Below are 26520 nucleotides of genomic sequence, written 5' to 3'. Positions count from 1 at the left end.
TTATTGTTTTTGGTTAATATCATTATTGGTGTCAGGACCTGCTCCAAAGCTGGAGGACTGCGACTCCAGGGGCATTTGAGCTGCTCCCACCTTTCAGGGCCCCGTCCAAGCCCCATCCATCTCCTGAGGCACTCCGACCCTCTGCTGACCTCCAGCCCTGAGCCCGACTATCTGCATGCCACCTGCTTAGAGAGGGTGACTCCAGAAGAGGACCTTCCAGATGACCTGGAGTGGGACCCCTCTAGTTTGGCCCTGTGATCTGCACTGTGGACACAGCTTCCTACCCTTGCACTTGAACCCCCCCTGCCCGTGTCCCCTGTCCCAAGGTGACCTCCAGTATCAATGAGGATCCAAGAAGAGGGCCAGCTGTGTCTCGGTCTCTTGGAGAAGGACACAGGGGCACACCATCCATGGCCACAGCTCTATCCCCTCAGGGCTATGCTGCCCAGCAGGCCCCTCGGCTTCCTGGTCCAGTCCCTTCCCTATTCTCTCTCTTCAGGTTCTCCTTCACCTTCAGGTCTTTGCCCTGCGGCCCCGGCGGCAACCCCTGTTCCTGCCCTTGACTCAACCTGGCCCTACTAGCCTCCTGGGACCTGGGGGGGCTTGTGCTCCAGGGTGAATGTCCTGTTTCCCAGGGTCCAGAGGACCTGTTAGCTTTGCCCTGATCCTCCTGCCCCATTTCAGTTTGTGCCCTATAGCCCTGTCCTCTCCTTGTTTTTTCCTGGCCCATGCTTTATGTCACCTTTGTCCATGTCTGTGCCCCTGCTCTTGTTGTCCCTGTACCTGTCCACCCTGTCTTTGAGTATTCCATCTGGCGTTTTGCAGTCCCTAGTGTTGTCCACGTTTGTTTGATTCCCTTGGTTATGTCTCAGATCTGGTCTTGTGCCCTGTTGGTCCTCCGATATCAGTCTGCCCCTGTCTCTGGTTCTCTCCATGTCGGTTCAGTCCTGAGGTGTGGGTGTGTGTCAGTCTGTCCTCTCTTATGTGTCTGCCCTGTTCATCTCGTTATCCCTAGCCCTGTGCTCACTTCCTGACCCCGAGAAGCACCTATATATCAAGGATAGTCCCTGTGTCTCTAACTGTGTCATGCGTCTGGTCCTGTGTCCATGGTCCTGAGTCGCCAGTTCTGGTCTGTCTGCAGTTCCTGGGTGGTGTCTGTCTTGTCAGATCCTGTCCTGACCGTGTATTTATGCCCTGGTGTTGGATCCATCTTGATTCCCTCCTGTCTATCCTATATGCCTGGAGTGCACATGTTGGGGGGTGAGGGGGCGTACTGTCATGCCCTGCAACCCTGTCCCTCTCATTCACTCCCTAGTGTGCATCTAATGACCCACACCTGTTACTTATCCGTCTTACCTCTCGTTTCGGCCCTCGTGTGACTCACTCCAGCTGCCCCTCAGCTGCTCCCTCCTTAGTTGTGTACGAGTGCCTCCTAGTGCTATGCTCCCCAGTCTGGTGATTGATGTCACTACCTGCTTGTGCTCCTCAGTGTGCCCTGAGTTTGTGTTTCTGACTGATCCTCCCTATCTCATTTTGACCCCTCGTAGTCTGTCTCCTTTGCCCTGCCTGTATGGTAGTTTGCTTTAATAAACATCCTTTTGGGTTTCCCTCATGCCTGTTTTTGCCTCTGTCCTTGTCCGTTACGTGACATCTGGGGGGAAAAAAACAGAGGTATTTTCCTGTAACAGACAACAATATAAGGGCTTATTGAGTCCGCACATATACATATTTTTTTGCATATTTTTTTTCCTTTTTTGCAATTTTTAGTTGTAGGGATGTCACTGTATTATTATATTAATAGCTGTGAATTAAATTTTTTTTTAGGATGAAGCTTCATGAAGCACACGAAGTGTTGCACAAATGTGTTGAGAAAAGTGTTGCTGTGTCGTGACATTAAACAGCGACATCTGGTGGATTGAGGACGTTATACTAGACAGCCCAGATGAAGCACAACATCACATTCTCATTGAATTACATTAACTTTTTGTGGACACTTACAAATGTACATTAGTATGAATTTCAATGTTAACCAAAATTAAGCAAACTAGTGTCTACATATTTTCATTTATGTGACACTGTATGTGGGAAGTAATTGTACTCAGTAGTTTGTATGGCCCCCACGTGCTTGTATGCATGCCTGACAATGTTGGAGCATGTGCTTAATGAGACAATAGATGGCATCCTTGGGGGGATCTCCTCCCAGATATGGACCAGTGCATCACTGAGCACTGAGGTGCAACCTGGCAGTGTCGGAGGGACCAAAACATAATGTCCTACAAGTGTTCTATTGGATTTAGGTCAGGCAGGCATGGTGGCCAGTCAATGGTACATGCTCTTGCCATATGAGGCCGGGCATTGTCGAACCCAGGAGGAACCCAGGACCCACTACACCAGCGTAGGGTCTGACAATGGGTTCAAGGATTTCATCCTCATACCTAATGGCAGTCAAGGTGCCGTTGTCTAGCCTGTAGAGATCTGTGCATCCCTCCATGGATATGCCTCCCCAGACCATCACTTACCAACCATCAAACTGATCATGCTGAACAATGTTATAGGCAGCATAATGTTCTCCACAGCTTCTCCAGACACTTTCACATCAATCACATGTGCTCAGGGTGAACCTGCTCTCATCTGTGAAAAGCACAGGGTGCCAATCGAGCTCCACGGTGCCGGACAGTGAGCATAGGGCCCATTAGAGGACATCGGGCCCTCAGGCCACCTTCATGAAGTCTGTTTCTGATTGTCTGGTCAGAAACATTCACACCAGTGGTCTGCTGGAGGTCATTTTGTAGGGCAACACCTAATACAACACAGCGCTTTGTGATGTCAGTCAAGGGCGATCACTGATGATGTCATTTGGCACTGGAACCAGTTACCAGAAAACCGACACAAAAGAAGTACCATACTTTTGGTACTTTATGGAAGTGCCGCTGTTGTGTCATCAGCAAACTTCACAAGGATGTTACTGCTATGGGCAGGTCTGCAGTAAGTGTACAGGGTGTAGAGTAGTGGGCTCAGCACACAGCCTTGTGGGGAGCCTGTACACAGTATCCGGGAGGAGGAGAGACGGGGTCCGAGTCTTACTGTCTGGGGCCAATTTGTGAGGAAGTCCTTGATCCAGGAGCAGGTGATTGGGGGGAGTCCCAGGTTATGCAATTTGGTGATCAAGGGGTCGAGGATGATGGTATTAACCCTTTAGAGTCGACGGCATCGTCAGCGATGATGCGTATCTTTCTCATGTATTTCAATTCATAACTTGCTGACATCATATTATAAAAACATGAAAAAAACGCTGACTAAATCCGTAATCTGTCTTCTTTTCAAAATGTCAATTGTCAGAAGTATTAAAGTTTTTAAAATTAGGTTAAATCGGCTAAAAAGTAAACCATGTCACCTTTCTTTGTTTTACCTGCACTGGGGGCATGTAGTGCCGCCCTCACCTAAAGATCGCTATTCGCATTGTAAATAGCCACATTCCCGCGTATTCAAATCGCATTCGCATGGTAATTAGATGCACAACGCAACAGTGAAATGTGATCCAGATACATCCCCATCAGCGCCATAAAAGGGGTGGGGGGAGGATGTGGCCAGGGGTCAATGGCTCATTCATTCATACAAGAACTGATCCTTACAGCACTCTATATTTACATATCACAAATAACTATTAATTAATTCCTTTATGTATGATTCCACATCTTACAAATTAGGCTTAATTTGATTACGTTTTTATTTAGTATGCACAACAATGTAAATATTACACAACCCCAGAAGGTAATTGTTAAATTTCCTTGTGTTTAATATGTGATTGTTAAGGCTTCTAATTAAGTGACTTGTTCTCAGTGGTGCTGCAGTTAAACTTACTTATAAAATGCTTATGCAAAAATTAGGATTTTTTTAAATTCCACACAGCATTTTTTCAGTGCACCCTTAGACAGTGAAATACAGTTTTCACTGACCCAGCCTTGGAGGGGGAGCATGTGGCTTGGCAGCCAAAGCCTCCGTGCCTATGCTCATAAGGTCACAGGTTCAAGCCTAGCTTCCATAGAAGATTCACATTGCTCGGAGCCCTTGAGCAGAGTCCTCCCAACTGGACAGGGAACTGCATCAGCTTCATGTTATCAAAGACACGTGCATCACATCTTTCAACACTTTGCATCAGATGCTGAATAGAGCCCTTTATCTTACTTGGCATATTATTTGCTTAAAGTTGGGTTTGCTTTACTCATAAGAAAATAATACATTTACCCAAAAAAGTGAGTATATACATGACTTTACTCTATTACTTGAGAAAATCTTTCTTACATCATGCATGTGTGCTCATTGCAATTATATTAACCCCCATCCCCCCCACTGTTAAATGATCAGAGTACATGTTGCTTAACAGCATTTCACTCATTTCAGAGTTGTACGGTCCCAGTAATGGGGCCACTAGTGGCATGAACGGAAAAGAGTGATGAGACCACTAAGAGCGGCTCTGACTTATGGAAGAATGAAGTGTGACATAATCATACATAAATAAATCAGTAGAAAAATGAATTGATTTATTTTTTTGATTCGAAAGATTTTTTTTCTCAAAGATTATTATTTTATTTTTGTTAATTCCAAAGATTTTTTTTTGATTGATCTGTATGTAGGGGCGGCATGCTGGTGCAGTGGTTAGCACTGTTGCCTCACACCTCTGGAACCCAGGTTCGAGTCTCCGCCTGGGTTACGTGTGTGGAGTTTGCATGTTCTCCCCATGTCGTCGTGGGGTTTCCTTCCGGGTACTCCGGTTTCCCCCCACAGTCCAAAAACATGCTGAGGCTAATTGGAGTTACTAAATTGCCCATAAGTGTTCATGTGTGAGTGAATGGTGTGTGAGTGTGCCCTGCGATGGGCTGGCCCCCCATCCTGGGTTGTTCCCTGCCTCGTGCCCATTGCTTCCGGGACAGGCTCCGGACCCCCCGCGATCTACTGTGCAATAGCAACTTCAGGAGATATACCCAGACCTCCCTCTCCCCTGCTACCTCTACCAGCTCTTCGGGGTGGATGCCGAGGCGTTCCCAGGCCAACCGAGAAATATAATTCCTCCAGCGCATCCTGGGTCTGCCCCAGGGCCTCCTCCCTGTAGGACATGTACGGAAAACTTCTGTGGGTAGCCACGCAAGAAGCATCTGCGCCAGATGTCTAAACCACCTCAACACAGATATCTGAACTTCTCACACTATCTAAGGGAGAGCCCAGACACCCTGTGGAGAAACCTCATTTCGGCTGCCTGTATCCGTGATCTCATTCTTTCAGTCATTACCCATAGCTCATGACCATAGGTGAAGGTAGGGACGAAGATGGACCAATAAATCGATAGCTTTGCTTTCTGGCTCAGTTCTTTCTTAGCTATGACGAACCAGTTAAGCACCTGCATAACTGCAGCTGCCCCAATCTGTCTGTCCAGCTCTTGATCTCACCTACCCTCACTCGTGAACGAGACCCTGAGATACTTGAACTCCTCCACTTGGGGCAGTACCTCCTCCTTGACCTGAAGAGGGCAATCCACCCGTTCCTGGCTGAGAACCATGGTCTCGGACTTGGAGGTGCTAATCCTCATCCCCACTGCTTTCCACTTCGCACCCACAAAACACATGTTGACTGGATAGGCAAACTCCCAGGCTCCCTCCAATACCCTCACAAGGGCATAAAGCTGGTCCAGTGTTCCACGGCCAGGACGAAAACCGCATTGTTCCTCCTGAATCCCAGATTCTACTATTGATCTCACCCTCCTCTCCAGTACCCCAAAATAGACTTTCCCAGGAAGGCTGAGAAGTGTGATCCCTCTATAGTTGGAACACACTCTCCGGTCCCCTTTCTTAAATAAGGAGACCACCACCCCAGTCTGCCAATCCAGCAGCACTGACATCCACACGCTATTGAGAAGGCATGTCAGCCATGACAGCCCCACAACATCCAGAGCCTTTAGGTACTCCGGACAAATGTCGTCCAGCCCTGGGGCCCGGCCACCAGGTAGCTCTTTAACCACCTCAGCTCCAAAGATGGGCAAGTCCACTCCAGCCCCCTCGGGCTCTGTGACATCAGATGTCTCAAAGGTAGTGCGCTTAGATGTATCTGAAGCAGGGTTGGGGAGGTCCTCAAAGTTTTCCTTTCACCTCCGGGTGATGTCCTCAGGTGAGGATAACAGCACCCCTTTCCCACTATAAATAGTAGGAACCAGGAGCTGCTTCCCCTTCTTGATATTGCAGATGGTTTGTCAGAACCTTTTTGTTTTTAAACAAGTTCCTTTTAATTAAAAGTAACTAAGCTATAGCCAATCTACTATTTTAATATAGTAGTCAGCTACACTACAAGATACAGAGAAAAAAAATGTTCATTCAGTAATACTCGCTGCAGGGATCTGTGGTATCCAGGGTTTACTTCTCCAGGCTGGTGGTAAGGCTGTCCTCCAGGCATTGCAGGCAATCTTTGCTTCCATTTGGGAGTCAGGCTTCATCCCAACTGGCTGGAAAATGGAGCATGTAGCCCCGTTCTGGAAAAGGAAGGGTCATTGCCTGGATTGAGGCAACAACAGGGGGAAAACTGTCACGAACTCAGAAGTTTCTGTCACGGGGGCGGGGCATGGTACAGGCAGAAAAGGAAGGTGGACGATACACTTACGGCTCACAGGAACACAGGAGTTTAATAACAGAAACTGAAAACACTGGGAACACTACAAATCAAACTGACTGTGTGGGGTCAAAATGTAAATAGGAAAAAAGTAAGACTAACTGCAAAAAAATAAGGGGAGAAGGTCCAGGGAGAAGGCAACAAGGACCAGGCAGGGAACAAAGTACAAATATAAAACATTACAGGGTAACTCAACATTCTGATATGCACAACTGAAATACACTTACTGAACTACACATGAAATACAATGACCCACAAGGAAACTGAACTAAGGCAAAAACAGAGAGATAACAAGAATAATGCAGGACAGGTGAGAACAATTAATATGGGCTGGCAAAATAGGCAACAGGCAGGGACGGATTACGGACCGGGCCAGCGGGGCCTCTGCCCAGGGGCCCTTGGGGTGCAGGGGCCGTGGGGCCCCTAGCCCAAAACAATTTGCAATGCTTATCAACAATGTATTTTCATTTGTCTATTTTAGAGGGCCTACATTCTTTGATCCTCTGCCTACAAGGGCCCCTGACCCTATAGGGAGGGCGTTTGGCTGCCAAGGGCCCTTGAATTGTGCTGGTGGTGGTGGGGGGGGCCCTCGCGAACGTTTTGCCCAGGGGCCCACGCAACCCATAATCCGTCCCTGGCAACAGGTGAAATTAATAAGACTAAATCATGAAAGTCAAACTAGGAAACAGAATCTAAAACTAGGGGAATAACAGACAGGTAAAACACAACCATAGGCACAAAGCAAAAAAACAAAAGAAAACCAAATACAAATCACAAGACACAGGAACGAGAAAACTGACACAGATGAATGAGTGGGAAATAAAATCTACAATAATACAAAAACAGAAGAGGCAGGATTTCAACATACAACTGAAGGATTTACAGGTAGCCACATGCTCAGCTCATTGAGCCATGCGGCCATCTGGAGAGCAGGGGGAACACACTGAAGACTTTGACAACGGAGAGGACAGGATGGCCATGACATCTGCTAGCCAAATGAGGAGGAAACATGAAAAACTCAGACAGACGGGTGCTGACCCTGACAGATAACATTGCTCTCAGTGCCGGGTAAGGTCCTTGCTAGGGTCATCCTTAACAGGATCCATGATCACTTGCTCACCTACTAGTGACCGGAGATCTCTAGTTTTACGCCTAAGAAGTCTACCATTGATCACATCCGGGCACTGAGGGTTCTCATTGAATGCAAGCACGAATATCTTTGCAGCATTTGTCAATTTTCATAAAGCATTTGATTCGGAACATTCTAAAACACTTAATGTGAAAAGGCTTAACGTAACTTAATGTGCCAAAACAGAAATCACCAAATTTCTCTCACACATATCTGGTCATAAAGACTTTCACCTGACAAAAAAAATCTAATCGAAAATGCTAGGAATATGGACTTTTTACTATAATAAACGTTTTCCTCTCCAATGACGTCCATTATAAGTAAAAAGAAAGCATTAAAAAGACAATAATAAATAAATGTAATGGATTAAAAGATGTTCACATATTTAGTTTTTTTAATTATTATTTGCAGACGCTCTCTTCTGACTACATGAACCTCTATGTAAGAAACCCCCTGGACTAGCGATGGCCGATTCGCTAATGAATCGTTCTTTTTAACTCAGTTTTTTTTTGTGAACCGGTCGAACCGATTCGTAAGTCTGAACGAATCGATTTTTTAAATTAATGTAAAACGTTTTTAAAAGTGATATTTGGCTATTCAACATCCAAAAGCATCACCCGCGATTTCGGATTTATTTTTCATGTTCCGTCTGCGTTTGTCTAATCACTTTTACGTTCATTCTTTTGTTCGTCACTTACATTCTCACTTATTGGCTTTCTTCTCGTGCTGAAAACACCCGAGTACCTGGTCGTCATGAGACGCGGTTGCTGTATAAGTGGAGGGATTTTCATTCCATTCTCATTTTTCATTCCATTTACCAATAAACTGGATTTTATTGTTGCTACTTTTGTTGCATTTCAAACTGCCTTTCCAAAGTGATGGGTGTGGGGCGCAGTGACATTCCAGACTCATGGGCCATTGACAGTATACAAACAGCTACAGGTGTGGGGACACCTATCTTATCAATATTCATTGTGTAGGCCACTGACTTTGAGAAAAAGAGTGTCACTCCAAAGTTCTAACACTTTAGTAATCAAACCACATAAAATTTTAGAATGTCTCATTCACCTATGTGTAGCCAACCCCTGTGTCTATAAGTTTCAGAGCTCAAATGTCTTGGTTAGAAATGTTTATAATGTGATTTTTTTTTTTTACAAATTCTCAGCATGTCTGAAAATGGGTTTTTGAAATTGACTGTTGAGAGGTGAATCTTGAGAGTGGCTGTTGGATGACAATATTTTAACAAATATCCTAATAGACTGATATGTCTGTTATAAAAATCATTATGATAAAATATTACCCTAAAGTAGCTGCTTAAAAGGCTGTTGGATGAATGTTAAGAACATAACTATGACAATTGTTGTAATATTCTTGTATATACTGTCATGCCCGGCTCGTCCACTCCTCGTGCGTGCCACGCCCCCTGATTACCCACGTGTGCTTCCCTGATCGTCTCCTGCTGTGTCCGACTACTTTGATTAGTCCTGTCCTGTTTTAAGTCCTGGTCTTAGCTGTTTGCCCTGTCCGTCATTGTGATCATTGTGGATCTTGTGTGGTTTAGTGTCTCCTGCTCCCAGTTCCGTAATAAACCCCAGTTTTACCCCGATTTCTGCCTGTTTGCCTGCTCCCTGCACGCCTGCCCGCAAGATCGCCACTCGCTTCCAGCGTAATCGTGACATATACAGTATGTATAATGTATATATAATTACTATTGTGTGTATATAATAACTATTACAAATGGTACTGTCATGACCTGCACGTCCGGTCTTCTCGTGTGCCACACCCCATCATTAACCTTGTGTGAAATCCCAATGTTATCAGCTGTTTCTCGTTAGTTCCAATTAGTCATGTGTATTTAAATCCGCGTTAAATCCCCAGTCCAGTCATTGAAGGTTGTAACGCGTCTTTGTGCCTCACCTGCAATAAACCCTGTGTTCTGTGTGTGCTTGACCCTGATTCCCCACTCCCTGCTCGCTCGCACGACACGTGGTCATTACAGAATGACAGGACCCCACAAGAAGACATCTTGGATCGGTGAGGCTGAATACCTCGACCTCACCGACGAGGTTTTATACTGGTTACGTCAGCCCGAAGGCCGGGAATATCAAGCGGCTCAGGACTTGACGGATGAAGTGTGCAACAGCCTCTGGCGGCTTATAGAGAGAAGGCGGCGGAAGCAATGATGTAGCAGGTGGACGTCAACAGTGGGCTACCTTACAGTCCGCTACCCGGTTTCACTGAAGGCAGGAAGAAAGAAAAAACAGCGGAGTATCGGGAAGCAGGAGGACGCACCAGGGATTTTCCTGGGGGCTACCCTGGTCTCCGCTGCTTCCTCTGTCAAGTACTGGAAAGAACCCCTCCTGATTCTGAGCCTGGCAGTGTTCGCACCAGCTGCCCTGCAGCTACCCGATGCTCATCTGTATACAGCCACCGCAGCTGGATTGATGCACGAGTGTGCGCCTGACACCGCCACTAAACTACCAGCGCCGGCAGCGTACCCCTTCTGGGGAGCACGCCTGACCCTTAAAGGGGCCAGGTCAGTTGGGGATGCTATCCCACGAGTCCCTAAAATCCCCAGCCTCGCCTCCTGCTCCACCTGTGGTCCCTGCGCCTCCTGCTTGCCTGAGGTCTCTGCGTCTCCGCTATCTGCTCCGCCCGAGGTCCCTGCACCTCCACCTCCTGCTCTGCCAGAAGTCCCTGCTCGTCCTGCTCCACCCGAAGTTCCTGCTCCGCCCACTGGAGGGGCCCACTGGGACAGTCAAGGTAATCTCTGAGAGGTCCCACTCAAGCTCCTCCCCCAGCTCCATCAAGAAGGGAGGAGTGATGGTCAGGTCAACAGGGACCTCCTCGGGGACAGGGACTGGGGCTAAGGAAGCTGTGGACATGGGAGCAAGGGCATGAGCCAGGGAGACAGGAACTCGAGGGTCGAGAATGTAGGGAACTGAAACAGCGGGGACTGGAACTGGAGTGTCCGGAGCCAAGGAGGCTGTGGCCAAGGGGTCAGGGACCAGGGAAATTGAGGTCGAGGGGCCAGGAACAAGGGAAACTGAGGTCAAGGGGCCAGGGACCAGGGAAGGTGACGCAAGGTTCGCCATAACGGGAACCGCTGGGGGCGGAGCGTTATCCGCCGGGACTGGGGTGTTGCAGAGTGGTGGGTCAGCTGCCGGGACTGGGGCCTCAAGCATCATGGGGACTGGAGCCTCAGGCGTGGACATCACGGGGACTCGAAGCTGAGGGGGGCACATGTCGGCCGCCGGAGCAGGAACTTCGGGTGCTGGAACAGGAACCTCAGCCGCGGGGACCTCGGGTGTCGAAACAGGAACCTCAGCCGCGGGGACCTCAGGCGCTGGAATAGGAACCTCGGGCACCGGAACAGGAACCTCAGGCACCGGAACAGGGGGACCTGTAGGAAGGCGTCTTGTTCAGGAGTCCGGTCATTCTGTCATGCATTAAATCAGGGAAGCACGAGCAGACACAGAAAATCGGGAAAAACGAGGTTTAATTACAGGTAAGACAGGTGAAACGCAGACGGACAATACAATGACCAGACTGGTGAAACAAACTGAAATGCGGACTAAATACATTGGACTAATGACAGCAACGAGAAAGAGCTGGTGAACACAGGGAATCCACACAAGGTTAACACGGGGGCGTGGCACACAGAACGAGCGGACAAGTGGGGCAGGACAGTATACTTTTGTTTTGGACTTTGCTCTTTGGACACTAAAATTAACCTCAAATTTAACCATGTTATGATCACTACCGTCCAGGAGTTATAAAACTTTTCCAATCCTATCCTAACAAGATTAAGAAGGGCTTCTCCCCTGTTAGGGGTATTAACAAGTAAAAAAACAAACCTGTACTAATTCCACCATCTCAAGTTCATTTACAGAAGAGCCAGAGACTTTGTCCCACTGTATCCCAGATAAATTAAAATCACCCATAACCACCACATCATTTTTATTACTCATAATCTCAGTATCGTCATATAACATTCTGCTTTCCTCTGCAGCTACATTGCTCTGCAACAAACACCAACAATTAGGTCATTTGGGTTTCGAACATCTAATTTTATCCATACAGCTTCTGTACTTTTATTTTTATCAGTGAGCTCCCTTGCCTGCAAGTTTTCTTTTACATAGACTGAACTGCAACACCACCTCCTTCTTGCCTATCTGGTCCCTACGGAACGTGTAACTATCCATATTATATTCTTCGCCATCACTGCCACTAATCCATGTTTCTGTTATTCCTATAATGTTGTAAGTGTCAGATGAAATTAAATCCTCTAAATCATGAATTTTGTTTCTAATACTCCTAGCATTTAAACAGACGCTCTTCTACTTAAAAACTTTCAACTTACGAACTTTCAGACATACAAACGAAGAGGACTGTAAGTACAAATTATGTTCCTTGGGCTCCCGTTTCCTGTCTGCAATGTCATTTTTTTTTTCTGCACACCAATTCCGCCTAGTGTGCGTGCAGAAACGCAACGTGCGTACTCTCAGAATCCTAGTTCTTTGTACTTGCGTATACCCATATGCTGAATAACGACTTATGAACAATTCAAGTTACGAACGGCCGTTTGGAACTTATCTCGTTCACAAGTAGAGGAGTGTCTGTACAGACCGCAAAGGGTAGACCTTTTATAGTGCCTACTTTTAATATTTTTTGGGGCTTTCCGCCTCCTCCGCACCTATATTCATAACTAACCTCTCCGCCGCCCCCCCAGTCCCTAGTTTAAACATTCCTCAACTACTCTACACATACACATCCCCAATTCACTGGTTCCCCTCTGGTTCAGATGCAACCCGTTCGACTTGAACAGATCCCACTTGTTCCAGAAGGTCTTCCAGTGCCTCATAAACTAAATCCCTCTATGCTACATCACCCATTTAGCCACGTGTTTAATCTCCTTATCTCAGCTAACTTACCCTGGCTTGCACGTGGCATTCCATAGAACACCACCGTGGATGTTCTGCTTCTAAGCTTATCCCCGACTTCTATAAATTTATCCTGCAGAACAGCCCTCCTGCCCTTTCCTATGTCGTTGGTGCTAACATGCACCATGATCACTGGATCCACTCCAGCTGGGGCCAAAAGCCTGTCCACACGATTCAGAAGGTCCCCTACCTGGGCACCATGCAAGCAGGCAATACACTGCACAGGACCCTCTACCATGGATGCACACATAACTATCTACACCTCTAATAATTGAGTACCCTACTATCACAACCTCCCTTCTCCTGGGGGGAGGGGGCTTCTTGGTGCCCAAGGGCCCACCTGCCTCCCCAGTCTCGTCCAACTCTAAACCTGGAAGCACCTGAAAGCAGTTAGACACCATCATTTCAGATTTTCAGGTGATGCAGCCTCTGTAAACTGTGTACGTCCTTTTCTATGACCTACGTTCACCCAGCTCTCTCAACCTATATGTTCTTCATTCTCCCCCCTCCCTGCTTGTGACCTACACACCGTTTTCCTGAAATGTGTATTAACTCTCTCCTCTAACTCCTTCTTGTTTCGAATGAGAGCCAGTTGCTCCTCGAGGTCACGAGCCTTGACCATGAGTGAGTCCACTAACTTACATCACTCACAGATCAAGTCTGACTGGACGCAAACATCCAGAAGGGGAAACATCTTGCAAACACAACACTGAGCCGGCCCCATAGTTACCTAACTCACTATGACCCCGTACTCCCAGCCCAGTATATTTATATAGCATATCTAAAACAATAAAGTGCCGAGTACAGTAAAATGCTAAATTAACACTTGCGTTAAAACTGAAAATTTTTTAATTATCTGACAGCGTCAGAGATAACAACCTTTGAAATTAAACCTTTAAAATAACCAAATTAACAACTACCTACCCGAGACTAACTTCCTGCTGAATCACGTTCAACTAAAATAAAGCGAAGTTGCTCTTGGGAGCCCAAAAAAACACAAAAAAATCCTCTCAAGAGCAGACCGGAGCGGGAAAAACAGTGGAAAATGTCCTCCCGGCCCCAACTGGCAACCGAGCAAAGCTCAGTCGAGTTTTCCGAGTTTTCCATTTCCGAGTTAATGTTACCAACATTAGATAATATTACTCTGCGGGTGTTTGTTGCGAAGGTACGCGGACATAAACGCCGCTCACGCAACACCTGCAGCTATCGATAACACTCAGGCTGTTTATTGGCAAGGACAGACAAGCACTCATGCTGACCGAAAAAAAATAAAAAAACAACCACCCATGCAACTGTACTGGCACACAAACACTTAAATATACTTCCAAATAATTCCAAACAACCGCTTCAACAGGCGCACAACACAACACAAGTCCACACAGCGTCTACACCACTCCCTTGCAGTGCAGCAATCCCAGCAGCCTCTACAGCAGGGGTCTCCAACTCCGGTCCTGGAGAGCTACTATCCAGTAGGTTTTCTGTCCCACTTGGCTTCTGATGAGCCGCACCTGTTCCTGGTATTTACCTGAGAACAGGTGACCCCTGCTCTACAGCAATCCCAGCAGTCTCAAAATTGAGCTAAATACATTGGACTAATGACAGCAACGAGAAAGAGCTGGTGAACACAGGGAATCCACACAAGGTTAACACGGGGGCGTGGCACACAGAACGAGCGGACAAGTGGGGCAGGACAGTATACTTTTGTTTTGGACTTTGCTCTTTGGACACTAAAATTAACCTCAAATTTAACCATGTTATGATCACTACCGTCCAGGAGTTATAAAACTTTTCCAATCCTATCCTAACAAGATTAAGAAGGGCTTCTCCCCTGTTAGGGGTATTAACAAGTAAAAAAACAAACCTGTACTAATTCCACCATCTCAAGTTCATTTACAGAAGAGCCAGAGACTTTGTCCCACTGTATCCCAGATAAATTAAAATCACCCATAACCACCACATCATTTTTATTACTCATAATCTCAGTATCGTCATATAACATTCTGCTTTCCTCTGCAGCTACATTGCTCTGCAACAAACACCAACAATTAGGTCATTTGGGTTTCGAACATCTAATTTTATCCATACAGCTTCTGTACTTTTATTTTTATCAGTGAGCTCCCTTGCCTGCAAGTTTTCTTTTACATAGACTGAACTGCAACACCACCTCCTTCTTGCCTATCTGGTCCCTACGGAACGTGTAACTATCCATATTATATTCTTCGCCATCACTGCCACTAATCCATGTTTCTGTTATTCCTATAATGTTGTAAGTGTCAGATGAAATTAAATCCTCTAAATCATGAATTTTGTTTCTAATACTCCTAGCATTTAAACAGACGCTCTTCTACTTAAAAACTTTCAACTTACGAACTTTCAGACATACAAACGAAGAGGACTGTAAGTACAAATTATGTTCCTTGGGCTCCCGTTTCCTGTCTGCAATGTCATTTTTTTTTTCTGCACACCAATTCCGCCTAGTGTGCGTGCAGAAACGCAACGTGCGTACTCTCAGAATCCTAGTTCTTTGTACTTGCGTATACCCATATGCTGAATAACGACTTATGAACAATTCAAGTTACGAACGGCCGTTTGGAACTTATCTCGTTCACAAGTAGAGGAGTGTCTGTACAGACCGCAAAGGGTAGACCTTTTATAGTGCCTACTTTTAATATTTTTTGGGGCTTTCCGCCTCCTCCGCACCTATATTCATAACTAACCTCTCCGCCGCCCCCCCAGTCCCTAGTTTAAACATTCCTCAACTACTCTACACATACACATCCCCAATTCACTGGTTCCCCTCTGGTTCAGATGCAACCCGTTCGACTTGAACAGATCCCACTTGTTCCAGAAGGTCTTCCAGTGCCTCATAAACTAAATCCCTCTATGCTACATCACCCATTTAGCCACGTGTTTAATCTCCTTATCTCAGCTAACTTACCCTGGCTTGCACGTGGCATTCCATAGAACACCACCGTGGATGTTCTGCTTCTAAGCTTATCCCCGACTTCTATAAATTTATCCTGCAGAACAGCCCTCCTGCCCTTTCCTATGTCGTTGGTGCTAACATGCACCATGATCACTGGATCCACTCCAGCTGGGGCCAAAAGCCTGTCCACACGATTCAGAAGGTCCCCTACCTGGGCACCATGCAAGCAGGCAATACACTGCACAGGACCCTCTACCATGGATGCACACATAACTATCTACACCTCTAATAATTGAGTACCCTACTATCACAACCTCCCTTCTCCTGGGGGGAGGGGGCTTCTTGGTGCCCAAGGGCCCACCTGCCTCCCCAGTCTCGTCCAACTCTAAACCTGGAAGCACCTGAAAGCAGTTAGACACCATCATTTCAGATTTTCAGGTGATGCAGCCTCTGTAAACTGTGTACGTCCTTTTCTATGACCTACGTTCACCCAGCTCTCTCAACCTATATGTTCTTCATTCTCCCCCCTCCCTGCTTGTGACCTACACACCGTTTTCCTGAAATGTGTATTAACTCTCTCCTCTAACTCCTTCTTGTTTCGAATGAGAGCCAGTTGCTCCTCGAGGTCACGAGCCTTGACCATGAGTGAGTCCACTAACTTACATCACTCACAGATCAAGTCTGACTGGACGCAAACATCCAGAAGGGGAAACATCTTGCAAACACAACACTGAGCCGGCCCCATAGTTACCTAACTCACTATGACCCCGTACTCCCAGCCCAGTATATTTATATAGCATATCTAAAACAATAAAGTGCCGAGTACAGTAAAATGCTAAATTAACACTTGCGTTAAAACTGAAAATTTTTTAATTATCTGACAGCGTCAGAGATAACAACCTTTGAAATTAAACCTTTAAAATAACCAAATTAACAACTACCTACCCGAGACTAACTTCCTGCTGAATCACGTTCAACTAAAATAAAGCGAAGTTGCTCTTGGGAGCCCAAAAAAACACAAAAAAATCCTCTCAAGAGCAGACCGGAGCGGGAAAAACAGTGGAAAATGTCCTCCCGGCCCCAACTGGCAACCGAGCAAAGCTCAGTCGAGTTTTCCGAGTTTTCCATTTCCGAGTTAATGTTACCAACATTAGATAATATTACTCTGCGGGTGTTTGTTGCGAAGGTACGCGGACATAAACGCCGCTCACGCAACACCTGCAGCTATCGATAACACTCAGGCTGTTTATTGGCAAGGACAGACAAGCACTCATGCTGACCGAAAAAAAATAAAAAAACAACCACCCATGCAACTGTACTGGCACACAAACACTTAAATATACTTCCAAATAATTCCAAACAACCGCTTCAACAGGCGCACAACACAACACAAGTCCACACAGCGTCTACACCACTCCCTTGCAGTGCAGCAATCCCAGCAGCCTCTACAGCAGGGGTCTCCAACTCCGGTCCTGGAGAGCTACTATCCAGTAGGTTTTCTGTCCCACTTGGCTTCTGATGAGCCGCACCTGTTCCTGGTATTTACCTGAGAACAGGTGACCCCTGCTCTACAGCAATCCCAGCAGTCTCAAAATTGAGCTTCATAGTTGGATTAGTGACAATGAGTACAGCACTATTATAATCGAGGATCACTTGTGGGAAAGGATTTGTGTTGACTGCCATAAGAGTATTAATAGTAATATATGGAAGGAGTTTGAATGGAAAACAAAAATGAGATATCTTTGATTTTGACTTTCTCAAAAATATGTAAGGGCCCCTCAGCAGCCATGTGGTGGATGTGGGAAAATAGGTGATAATTCACACATATTCTGAGACTGTCCGAAAATAAAGTTGTTTTGGCAGGAGAGATAGACAAAATCTTGAAAATTGAACTGCCTTTAACTCCGTTGAATTTCTTACTGGATGAAATACCAGATACTGTGAGTGGAAATGACAGATACATGTTGCATGTACTTCTGATGACTGCCTGAAAAACAATTACACTTAACTGAACAAAGTCTGACTCAGCCACCCTGCTTCAATGGACTCAGGGACTCCGACAGGTGCATATGATGCAGGGCATAAAAGTCCACCTCCAACTTAAAATGGATATGTTCATGGAGATGGTCACCTGTTAAGTTGTGCATAAATGTGTGAAAAATTTCTGCACGTGTAATCATGTTGTCAAGGAGGATTTTTTTCTTTCAAGTTATTGTCATGGCCTGCTCGTATGATCCTCCTGTGTGCCACGCCCCCTCATTAACCTAGTGTGAATTCCTGATTGTTATCAGCTGTTCCACGTTTCCATTATTAAGTAGTTTTGACACATACATACTTTATTACATTCAGGAATTTGGTCATAGAGCTCATTATACAGCTTTTAAAAAGCATCAGTTTCTGAACATAATGATGTGTAGCTGCTTGTCTTAATTACAAAAAAAAAATGTAATTAATCCATGTTAATCTTGTTGCACTAACCATTCAAAAGCTATTGAAGAAAGCATAGCGGCTGACTGAATGTGAAACCAGCAAACAGCTATATCCTGAGAGAGACTGAATTCTCTGGTGATCTACATTTGGTGAGTTCCTCTTTTTAGAACTGCTTTAGCTGATTTATATCGTCAGACTGTTCTATAGCCCACTAACTGCACATTTGTGCAATTCGACAATGTTTCAACAGATCAGACCATGATTAGTTTGAAATTTATCCTACTTAAAAATCGTTAAACCAAAAAATAAGGAAAGCAGTTGTGCTGGCCCGTTATTTCAGCATATTTCTATAGACAGAAGAATGTGGAATGTGACACCTCTGGCCTGAAGTCAACATGTTCAGTTACTTAGTTACATTAGATGAGCACAGACAAGGCTGATATTTCGTTTCACTTTGAACCAGCAACTTTCCGAGCAGGGACAGTGTCACACACCACCCCAGACAAATTCCCTTTTCTGCTGTTGCTGTTATATTTACTAAGAGATAGAGCACTTAATAAAAAATGAACACAGAATGTGAGAAAATATGTATCAGGAAAAGAGTGACAAAATGTAAATGAATAAATTATTAATTTTTACAGCAAGTATTAGGGGAGACGCTGTAACACCTTTTTAATTTTCTTCAATTTGTCAGAGACTTTTTGTATTAGAAAGACAAAATTGTAATACATTAAACACGCATCCATCAGCATCTCACCTGCACTGCTGCAAACGTGTATATCTGACAGTATCCGTACAATTTACACTTGAACAGACAAACTCAAATGTTGCAACTGACTCCATAGCAAAAGAGAGTTATATACCAGTCCATGGGCAGCTGCAACAATCATTAAAATGTAATAAAATCATCCTTTAATATCATTCTGCAGTTTCTTTAATTTCCAAACAGACAGGGTCTTTACTAAGTTAAATTGGCTGTGTAAAGAGAAAGACTAGTAAAAAGAAAATGACACTTTAAGTAAAAAGTAGCAAGCATGTTTTGGTTAATTATCACAATATCTTTGATCTACAAAATACAATTTCTAATTAAAATCAAGACACTGAAATTCAAAACTTCTGTAAATACCTACTAACTGTGTGAACTGTGTGTGTGTTTGTATGTAATGTATGTGTGTGTGTGAGAGAGAGGGTAACAAGAAATCCACGTCAGATTAAACTTACTGACGTGAACTATGTTCGTGTGTTTAATACCCACATCTGGCGCCTTTCCTTTGCCGAAAAGCAGTAAAAAAAACACTGAAATGAAACCAAAAATATATATTTGCAAGAAAATATCATATCACTCAGGACGCCAAAAATGCAATTAACTGCGGTTTAAATACACCTTCCTATCGTTTACCTTATGCATATCATTTGTTCCCTTGAAACCGTGGTATTAATGCATATTTAGAATGTTTAAAGTTTAAATGTCAGTTTATAGCAGTTGCACCTACATCTTCACACCTCAAATGGCGGGTGAATACAGTTGCGAAAGCAGAAACGTAACTGCACATTTCGTTCCCAGGGTCAGAATGCGAGGTAACGCCCCGTTATGGTAAAGCACAGGAAATCGTTTGAGGGCTCGCAGTTACTGACTTTCTTTATTATAGAAAAAGAAGTGAACAGCGATGGCTTCTGCTTGTTTAATACTTTTGTTCAACTGCCTTATGGGGGGCATAGGTAAGAACGCAGTGCCTTTTCTGGTTACATACTGATGCAGTTCTTTTTTACTCAACTTCTTTATTTGTATATTTAATTATAAGTAATAAATGACAATATATTTCCGCAGGGCCAATACGGAGGTTAGGGTTTTTCGAGTTTCAATATCATTGGTGCAGCAGCGTTGTGATCGATACATTTTTCTTAAATCATAAAAAATGTCAATTGGCAAATTTGGCTTAAAATTTATTTTTGATTTAGTGAAAAGGTGTCGTTTTTAGTAAACGAAGTAGAATTTTGGAGAAGCAAATTATACGGTTAAACATGACGTCATTAGCAACAACCGTTACTTTACCCTCAGAATGTTCCACCATCGTCGTGATGGTGTTATGTGTGGGTGCAGTTTAGCTGATACTTGTTAGACATTGCATTACAGGAAATGATTAATTAAAATTTTAACTTCTTAAATATACTCTCATATTTTGAAAATCATAAAATTCTTAAAACACCATGTCCCACGGAGATTTTCGTAGACATTTAGAATTTAGGAGGTCTTTATTTGTACCGGAAAACCGAGGATTAAAAACTACTTACAGAGCAAACTTTCCCGTTTCCTACTGTCCCCGTCTTAAATTCTTCACAATCGTTATGTTATTATCCTAACCATTTACGCCATTTATCGCCCTGAGAATATTTGTTTAGGAAATAATATGATGAATTTTAGGTTATTAAGAAATTGTAGCAGTACTTATTATTTAAATTAATGTAGATGATAGCATGGTAAATCCAATTAAAATAGGTCTAACAGCTTGGCAGTGACATATCTTACCAAAACAGGTCCTTTGGAGGACATGACCAGAAGGCAAGGAAGTAGCCTGGGCGTAGGCGTATCTGGTTGTGTTAAGAGTGCATATCTGTGTGGATATCTGTATAGGCAGGCAGTCCCACATTGTTGGATTACTATCTGTAGCTTTTCTGAAAGGATTTATACAGAAGAATTTCTTTATCGTGCAGTCATTTGTGAATTCCTGGAGAAATAAATGTATCTATGGTTGTTATGATTTGGAAATCATTTTTTGAGCTAGCTTTTTTGATTTCCTTAACTTTGCTAATGATCACATTGTTATTGTAAATATTTTGCATTGCCATATTTCATGACCAGGGGGCACATTTCTAAAAGCTTCATATGAGCATATGGAAGAACAACATAAATAAAACATACACTGAAAAAGTCTGCAGATTTCCAAATGGTGCAGAGCAATTGCACACAGAGATGGGAAGTATTTCTATGAATTATAGCATTTAAAATACGTATTTAATTTTTATTTTTAATTTGTCCTTTGCAGGACGGGAAAAAAATCATATGTAATTTGTAAAAAAGAAATACTTGAGATATTGTATTTTATATATTTCAGATACTTAAAACACTTAATAAAATATTGGGGCGCCAGTGGGGTGCATGTCCCAGCATGCCCTGCGTGCAATTGTAAGTAGCACCTGTCTAGTTTTTTTTTTTTTTTTTTTTTTTTGTAATTTCAAGAACCTTCATCAACAGGCTTACATACCTTTACACATAGCCTATCACCATCTTTGGCTACATTTCATAAACCACATGACACATCCTGTTGGTCCCAGCTTGCTCGCAGTGAACTTCATTTTCGCATAACTAATAATCTAACGTAGGAACGAAGCTGCTTCGGAGAAGAATGTAGTAAGATATACTATCAGATATTGCTCGCTGATTGTTGTTATAGGACAGAAAAATAGAGCAATTAGCAAACAGCAGTGCTGCGTTCTAGAACTTGGAATTAACTTGCTAGCCTGCTAGTGACATTCTGGTTAATTTCTATAGGCATGCTCAAGAAGTGGCATCTTGTGTGTCATGTAAGGCTTCATTGACTGCATTAGATGTAAATCTGGCTAGCTACTTCTGTTCCTAAGTACAAAATTAATTTTTGTCAGCCAAATGTAGGTGGTTTTTTTTAGCAACTTAGCCTGTGTAAAAGGGGGAACAGGGTGGTGAACATGTTGTTGAATATTGTGTGTCACAGCTTTAGTTACGTTTTTTCTTTTTTTTTTTGAGTGTATATCTAACATAAAAACCCAGTTTCTTCTTTGAATTTACACATCTTCAGCACCCTGCTGTAAAACAAAGTGGGAAATCCATTATTAAAAAAAGTGCCTCTTTGCACGTGGAAAGACACACACCGGCACCCCTGTCAGCCACTGCCACTAATTCTATGGGAAACAATTAATCAATCAGTCAATCAATCAATCACTTTTATTGTCACATTATTGCTGGTACACTGGTACAGTACATGTGAGTGAAATTCTTGTGTGCGAGCTTCACAAGCAGTAGTGGTGTACAAAATATACAATACAAAATATAAGAATAAATATGCACAAGAATAAATATGAATACAAAACATACATCATATATATATACATATATGTAAGGAATAATTGACGACGAGCCGTTGAATTATTAAAAATAATTCCGCTTCGCGTCGTGGCCGCATGACCACCTCGGGTGTGCATTATTTTTTAATAATTCAACGGTCCGGAGTCAATTATTCCGCTTATACTACGGTTGCCACACCTCAAGACATCGATCAGATGATATATTTCAAGGGATTCGTCCGGTTTTTCTACTTAAATCGCTATTGTGAGTAGGATTATTTCTTCCGTATCTCATCCAACAACTCTTTTGCTAGTTCCAAAACGTCATTTTAAAGCTGGCAATGGAGGCTTCAGCCGTTGATAGCAGACTAATGCAGTTAATAATGAAGTTTTTAGAAAGAGAGCGAGAGAGACAGAGACACAGAGAAAAAGAAACAGAGAGAGAGAGAGAGAGAGCTTGTATGAATTAGGCTACCTTTGTGTGTCCCTCAACAGTGTTCTGAAGCACCGTCTCTAAACTGTAAGTCTACTTTAAGATGCAGTGCTGTTATTACCTCGCTAGTGAGAAATGTCATGTGTAGCCTTTAAGTTGCTACACTAGGCTAACTGATAAAATCGTCAGGGCAGCGCTGACAACACGTTTTTGTGTGAGTGTGTAACCGTAGTGTGCGTGTGCAAGGACGTGTGATTGCAGTAATGAGACAGAAAAGCTTGTGCATGTATTAAAAAAAGTGCCTCTTTGCACGTGGAATTTAATTATTTATTCGTTCGTTGCATTTTTCTATTTATTGCAATATTATTACAGTTAACTATGCAAAGTGATATGGAACTGTAATGCGGTCAAGAGAGCTGCCTGGAACTACGTTCGCCGTGCGTTTCCCTGAAAATAATTGCACACCTCAGAACGTTCGTCAGCCAATCAGGTTCAAGCATTCAACGGTCCCGTAGTATAAATATATATTAATGTTGTGCAAAAAAGGGAATTATGTGCAGTATGGAGAGCATAAGTGTCAAAAAGTTCCAGTGAAGTGTCTATGAAGTACTAGTGGTCAGTGTTCAGCAGTCTGATGGCCTGATGGAGAAGGCTGTCCCACAGCCTGCTAGTTCGAGGCCGGATACTGCATTGCCTCCTGCCTTACGGAAGTAGTTTAAACAGTTTGTGACTGGGGTGACTGGAGTCTTTGATGATCCTTCCCACTTTCCTCAGACACCGGTTCCTGTAGGTGTCCTGGAGGGAGGGAAGCTCACCTCCAATTATCCTTCCAGAACACTGCACCACTCTCTGCAGAGCTTTGCGGTTGTAGGCGGTGCTATTGCCGTGCCAGGTGGTGATGCATCTAGTGAGGATACTGTCAATGGCACAGCAATAGAAGGTCCTGAGGATGTGGGGGCTCATGGCGAATCTCTTCAGTCTCCTGCGCCTTCTCCACTGTTTTGGCCGAGTGAACTGACCACGTGAGATCTTCCTCTAGATGTTCACCTAGGAAACGGAAGCTGCTCACTCTCTTCACACAGCGCCGTTGATGGTGATGGGGTTATGTGCACCTCTGCAGCTCTGGAATTCCAGGGCACTGACCTCCTCCCTGTATGCCGTCTCATTACCATTGGTGATTAGACTCGCCACTGTTGTGTCGTCCGCGAACTTCACAATGATGTTGGAGCTCCTTGTGGCCGTGCAGTCGTAGGTGTAGAGTGAGTACAGGAGAGGGCTCAGTACACACCCCACTGGAGCACCAATGTTCATTGTCACATAGGATGAGGTGATGCTACCCAGTCTGACCACCTGGCACCTGTCTGACAGGTAGTTGAGGATCCAGGTCCAGAGAGAGCTGCTCAATCCTAAATCCTGAAGTTTCCTATCCAGCTTCGAGGGAACAATGGTATTGAATGCTGAGCTATAATCTACAAACAGCATTCTCACATACGTGTCTCTCTTCTCCAGGTGTGAGAAAGCAGTGTGTATTTTCAGGGCTATGGCATCATCAGTGGACTTGTTGTGGCGGTATGCAAATTGTAGAGGGTCCCGTGAATCAAGTAACGCAGAGCAGATGAAGTCCCTGCCCAGCCTCTCAAAGCATTTGCTCATGATGGGGGTCAGGGCTACCGGTCTGCACTTGTTCAGTGATGCGATGGTGGAGGATTTGGGTACAGGGACGATGGTGGCCATTTTGAAGCAGGCTGGGACTACAGACAGGGAGAGGGAGAGGTTGAAGATGTTCGTGAACACTCCAGCCAGCTGAGCCGCACATGATTTAAGGTATAGATAGGGTATAATGATTCTGAATCCAATACCAAAATCACGATACAATCGTTCATGATTTAGCATTTCAGTTCCGTCTACCGGAACTGCAATATCCCTTCAAAATCCAATCCACTGCTGCAGGTTCAGCCTGATGAGCTCTCATTATATTACCGATGTTACAAAAGTCATTTTTCATTTCACAATTAATGCTATAACTAGAAATGGGCCAATCCACAATTTTTCCAAAACACAACTCCAGATACCGATACAGCTTCTGATACAAGAGCTCTTATTAATATTGTTAATATTTTAACATAATACATATATAATATTTATATAAATATGTGTACTTTATATATTATTAAATTAACTAGTAAATACAAAAGAAAAGATGTATGCTAAAAAATCTTTCATTAGGCTACTAGTAACATGCATAATGTACTCTTCATTCACTCTTCACCCTGCATTGCTATTTATCAGATAACCTCATCAAGTTACCAAATGGATGCAAAGTCAAATATATTTATTTTCTCCCCGTCCGACCCTGCCCTTTGTATCTCCTCCCCGACTGACCAGTGGGCGTTGCTGGCCATCCAGTTCTCCACCCTGTCTCTGGTCTTTCCACCCTGTGTGCTCTTCACGTTCCACAGACTGCCACATGGCTCAACCGGTGGAGCATGTGGCATAAACTGTAACCTTCTGACTATGGGTTTGATGCTGGTCAGAGACCAGTCTCATCTGTTTATTTGTGTTTCCTGTTTTTGTTTCCCAGTCTTTATTTTCTATTAGTTTTCTTGTCCTAGCTTTTCCCTGCTTGTGTTCCGTTCTGTTCCAGTCGTGTTCTGTCTAATTCCCCTTGTGTTCTACTCCTAGTGTTTAATTCCCAGAATGTAGCTAATGTTTCTTGTTTTGTTATTAAGTTCCCTAATTTCTGTTTGTGCTAAATATTAGTTTCACATGGTTCCTGTTTTCATCCTTCACAATGCTAAGCCATAGAAAGATCCCTCATGAAACCCCTGCAGTCCCACATCATTGAGGCTTTAACCTCAACATTTATAATTAGAGATGCACCAATTTGGTCACTTGATTTTCAGCCTGCTTGGCCCGGACACTGGCCGATCAATCTCATGTATTTCTGATATTGCAACAGTCCATTTTACGCATGTGATCTACGTCATATGCACAGCAGCACAGGCTACTGTATGGCAGTTTTTCTCCCACATCCCACATTCTAAGGCCACTATTGCTTTATGTGGCTGCGGCAGTTCCAAAATTAACATAGTAGGCTACATCCGGTTATTTGTCTGCTATGGCTCTAAACTAGTCCCAGACTTTCCTTTTCACGTCTCACAACATGGTGGCAACTTACAGGGCTTCAACCTTTTCACCGCAACCTCGATTCTCCCTACTGGATATAACTGGATTTTAACTGTCAGCTCACCATAGCCGATGAGCTGTGCCACCTGCTGGAGGAAGGCATAATTGAGCCAGTTAATGCTTCTCCATTCTGGAGATAGATAGGAGGAAATGCGGAAACCTACATCTCTGTGTTGAGCTCTGGACTGTAAACAATCGTCCCTGAGAAGTACCCAATTCATTTCATAGAAGAATTCACCTACCATTTTCATGGCTCGATGATCTTCACAATACTGGACCTTCATCAGAGCTATCTTCAGATCCCTCTCCATCCTGCCATGCTGGAGTGTTTCAGTACACATGAGTTCTATTTGGACTTAGCTCTGCCCCCCAGCTGCTTCCAGAGGATTATGGCTACTATCTTCACTGGCATCCCTGGTGTGGTCATCTACCTCAATGACATAGTTGTCCATGGACTTACATCTGCCATCCACGATGAACGCCTGCTTAGAGTGTTTGAGGTGATAGCTAAACATCACCTCACATTTCACAGCCAAAAATGTGTGGTTTCTGTACCTGGAATTGAGTTTGTGGGATTCCACCTCATGGCCGAGGGCCTCACCCCACTTCAGTCGAATATTGAGGTCATTCAAAGTATTTCCAAACCTAAAAATGTTGCCCAGGTTGGCAGGACAGCCTACTACCTGCATTTTTTGCCTCACTACTCCAATACCACAGCTCC

General features: G+C 44.1%; 1 protein-coding gene across 1 annotated transcript in view; it reads left to right on the top strand.

Annotated features, from left to right (window-relative positions):
* Nucleotides 1-19648: 19648 nt before the first annotated feature.
* The window catches only part of LOC125715402 (integrin alpha-L-like), a 56738-nt gene continuing 49866 nt past the window's right edge, over nt 19649-26520 (top strand). The window contains exon 1 of the mRNA XM_048986832.1: nt 19649-19801. Coding sequence (XP_048842789.1) covers nt 19750-19801 — 52 coding nt within the window. The 5' untranslated portion in view covers nt 19649-19749. The remainder of the gene's footprint in view (nt 19802-26520) is intronic.

The sequence above is a fragment of the Brienomyrus brachyistius genome, chromosome 20, assembly GCF_023856365.1.
Source record: "Brienomyrus brachyistius isolate T26 chromosome 20, BBRACH_0.4, whole genome shotgun sequence".
Classification (NCBI taxonomy): Eukaryota; Metazoa; Chordata; class Actinopteri; order Osteoglossiformes; family Mormyridae; genus Brienomyrus; species Brienomyrus brachyistius.
Note: the sequence above shows the minus strand (reverse complement) of the source record. Positions and strands in the feature narration are given on the sequence as shown.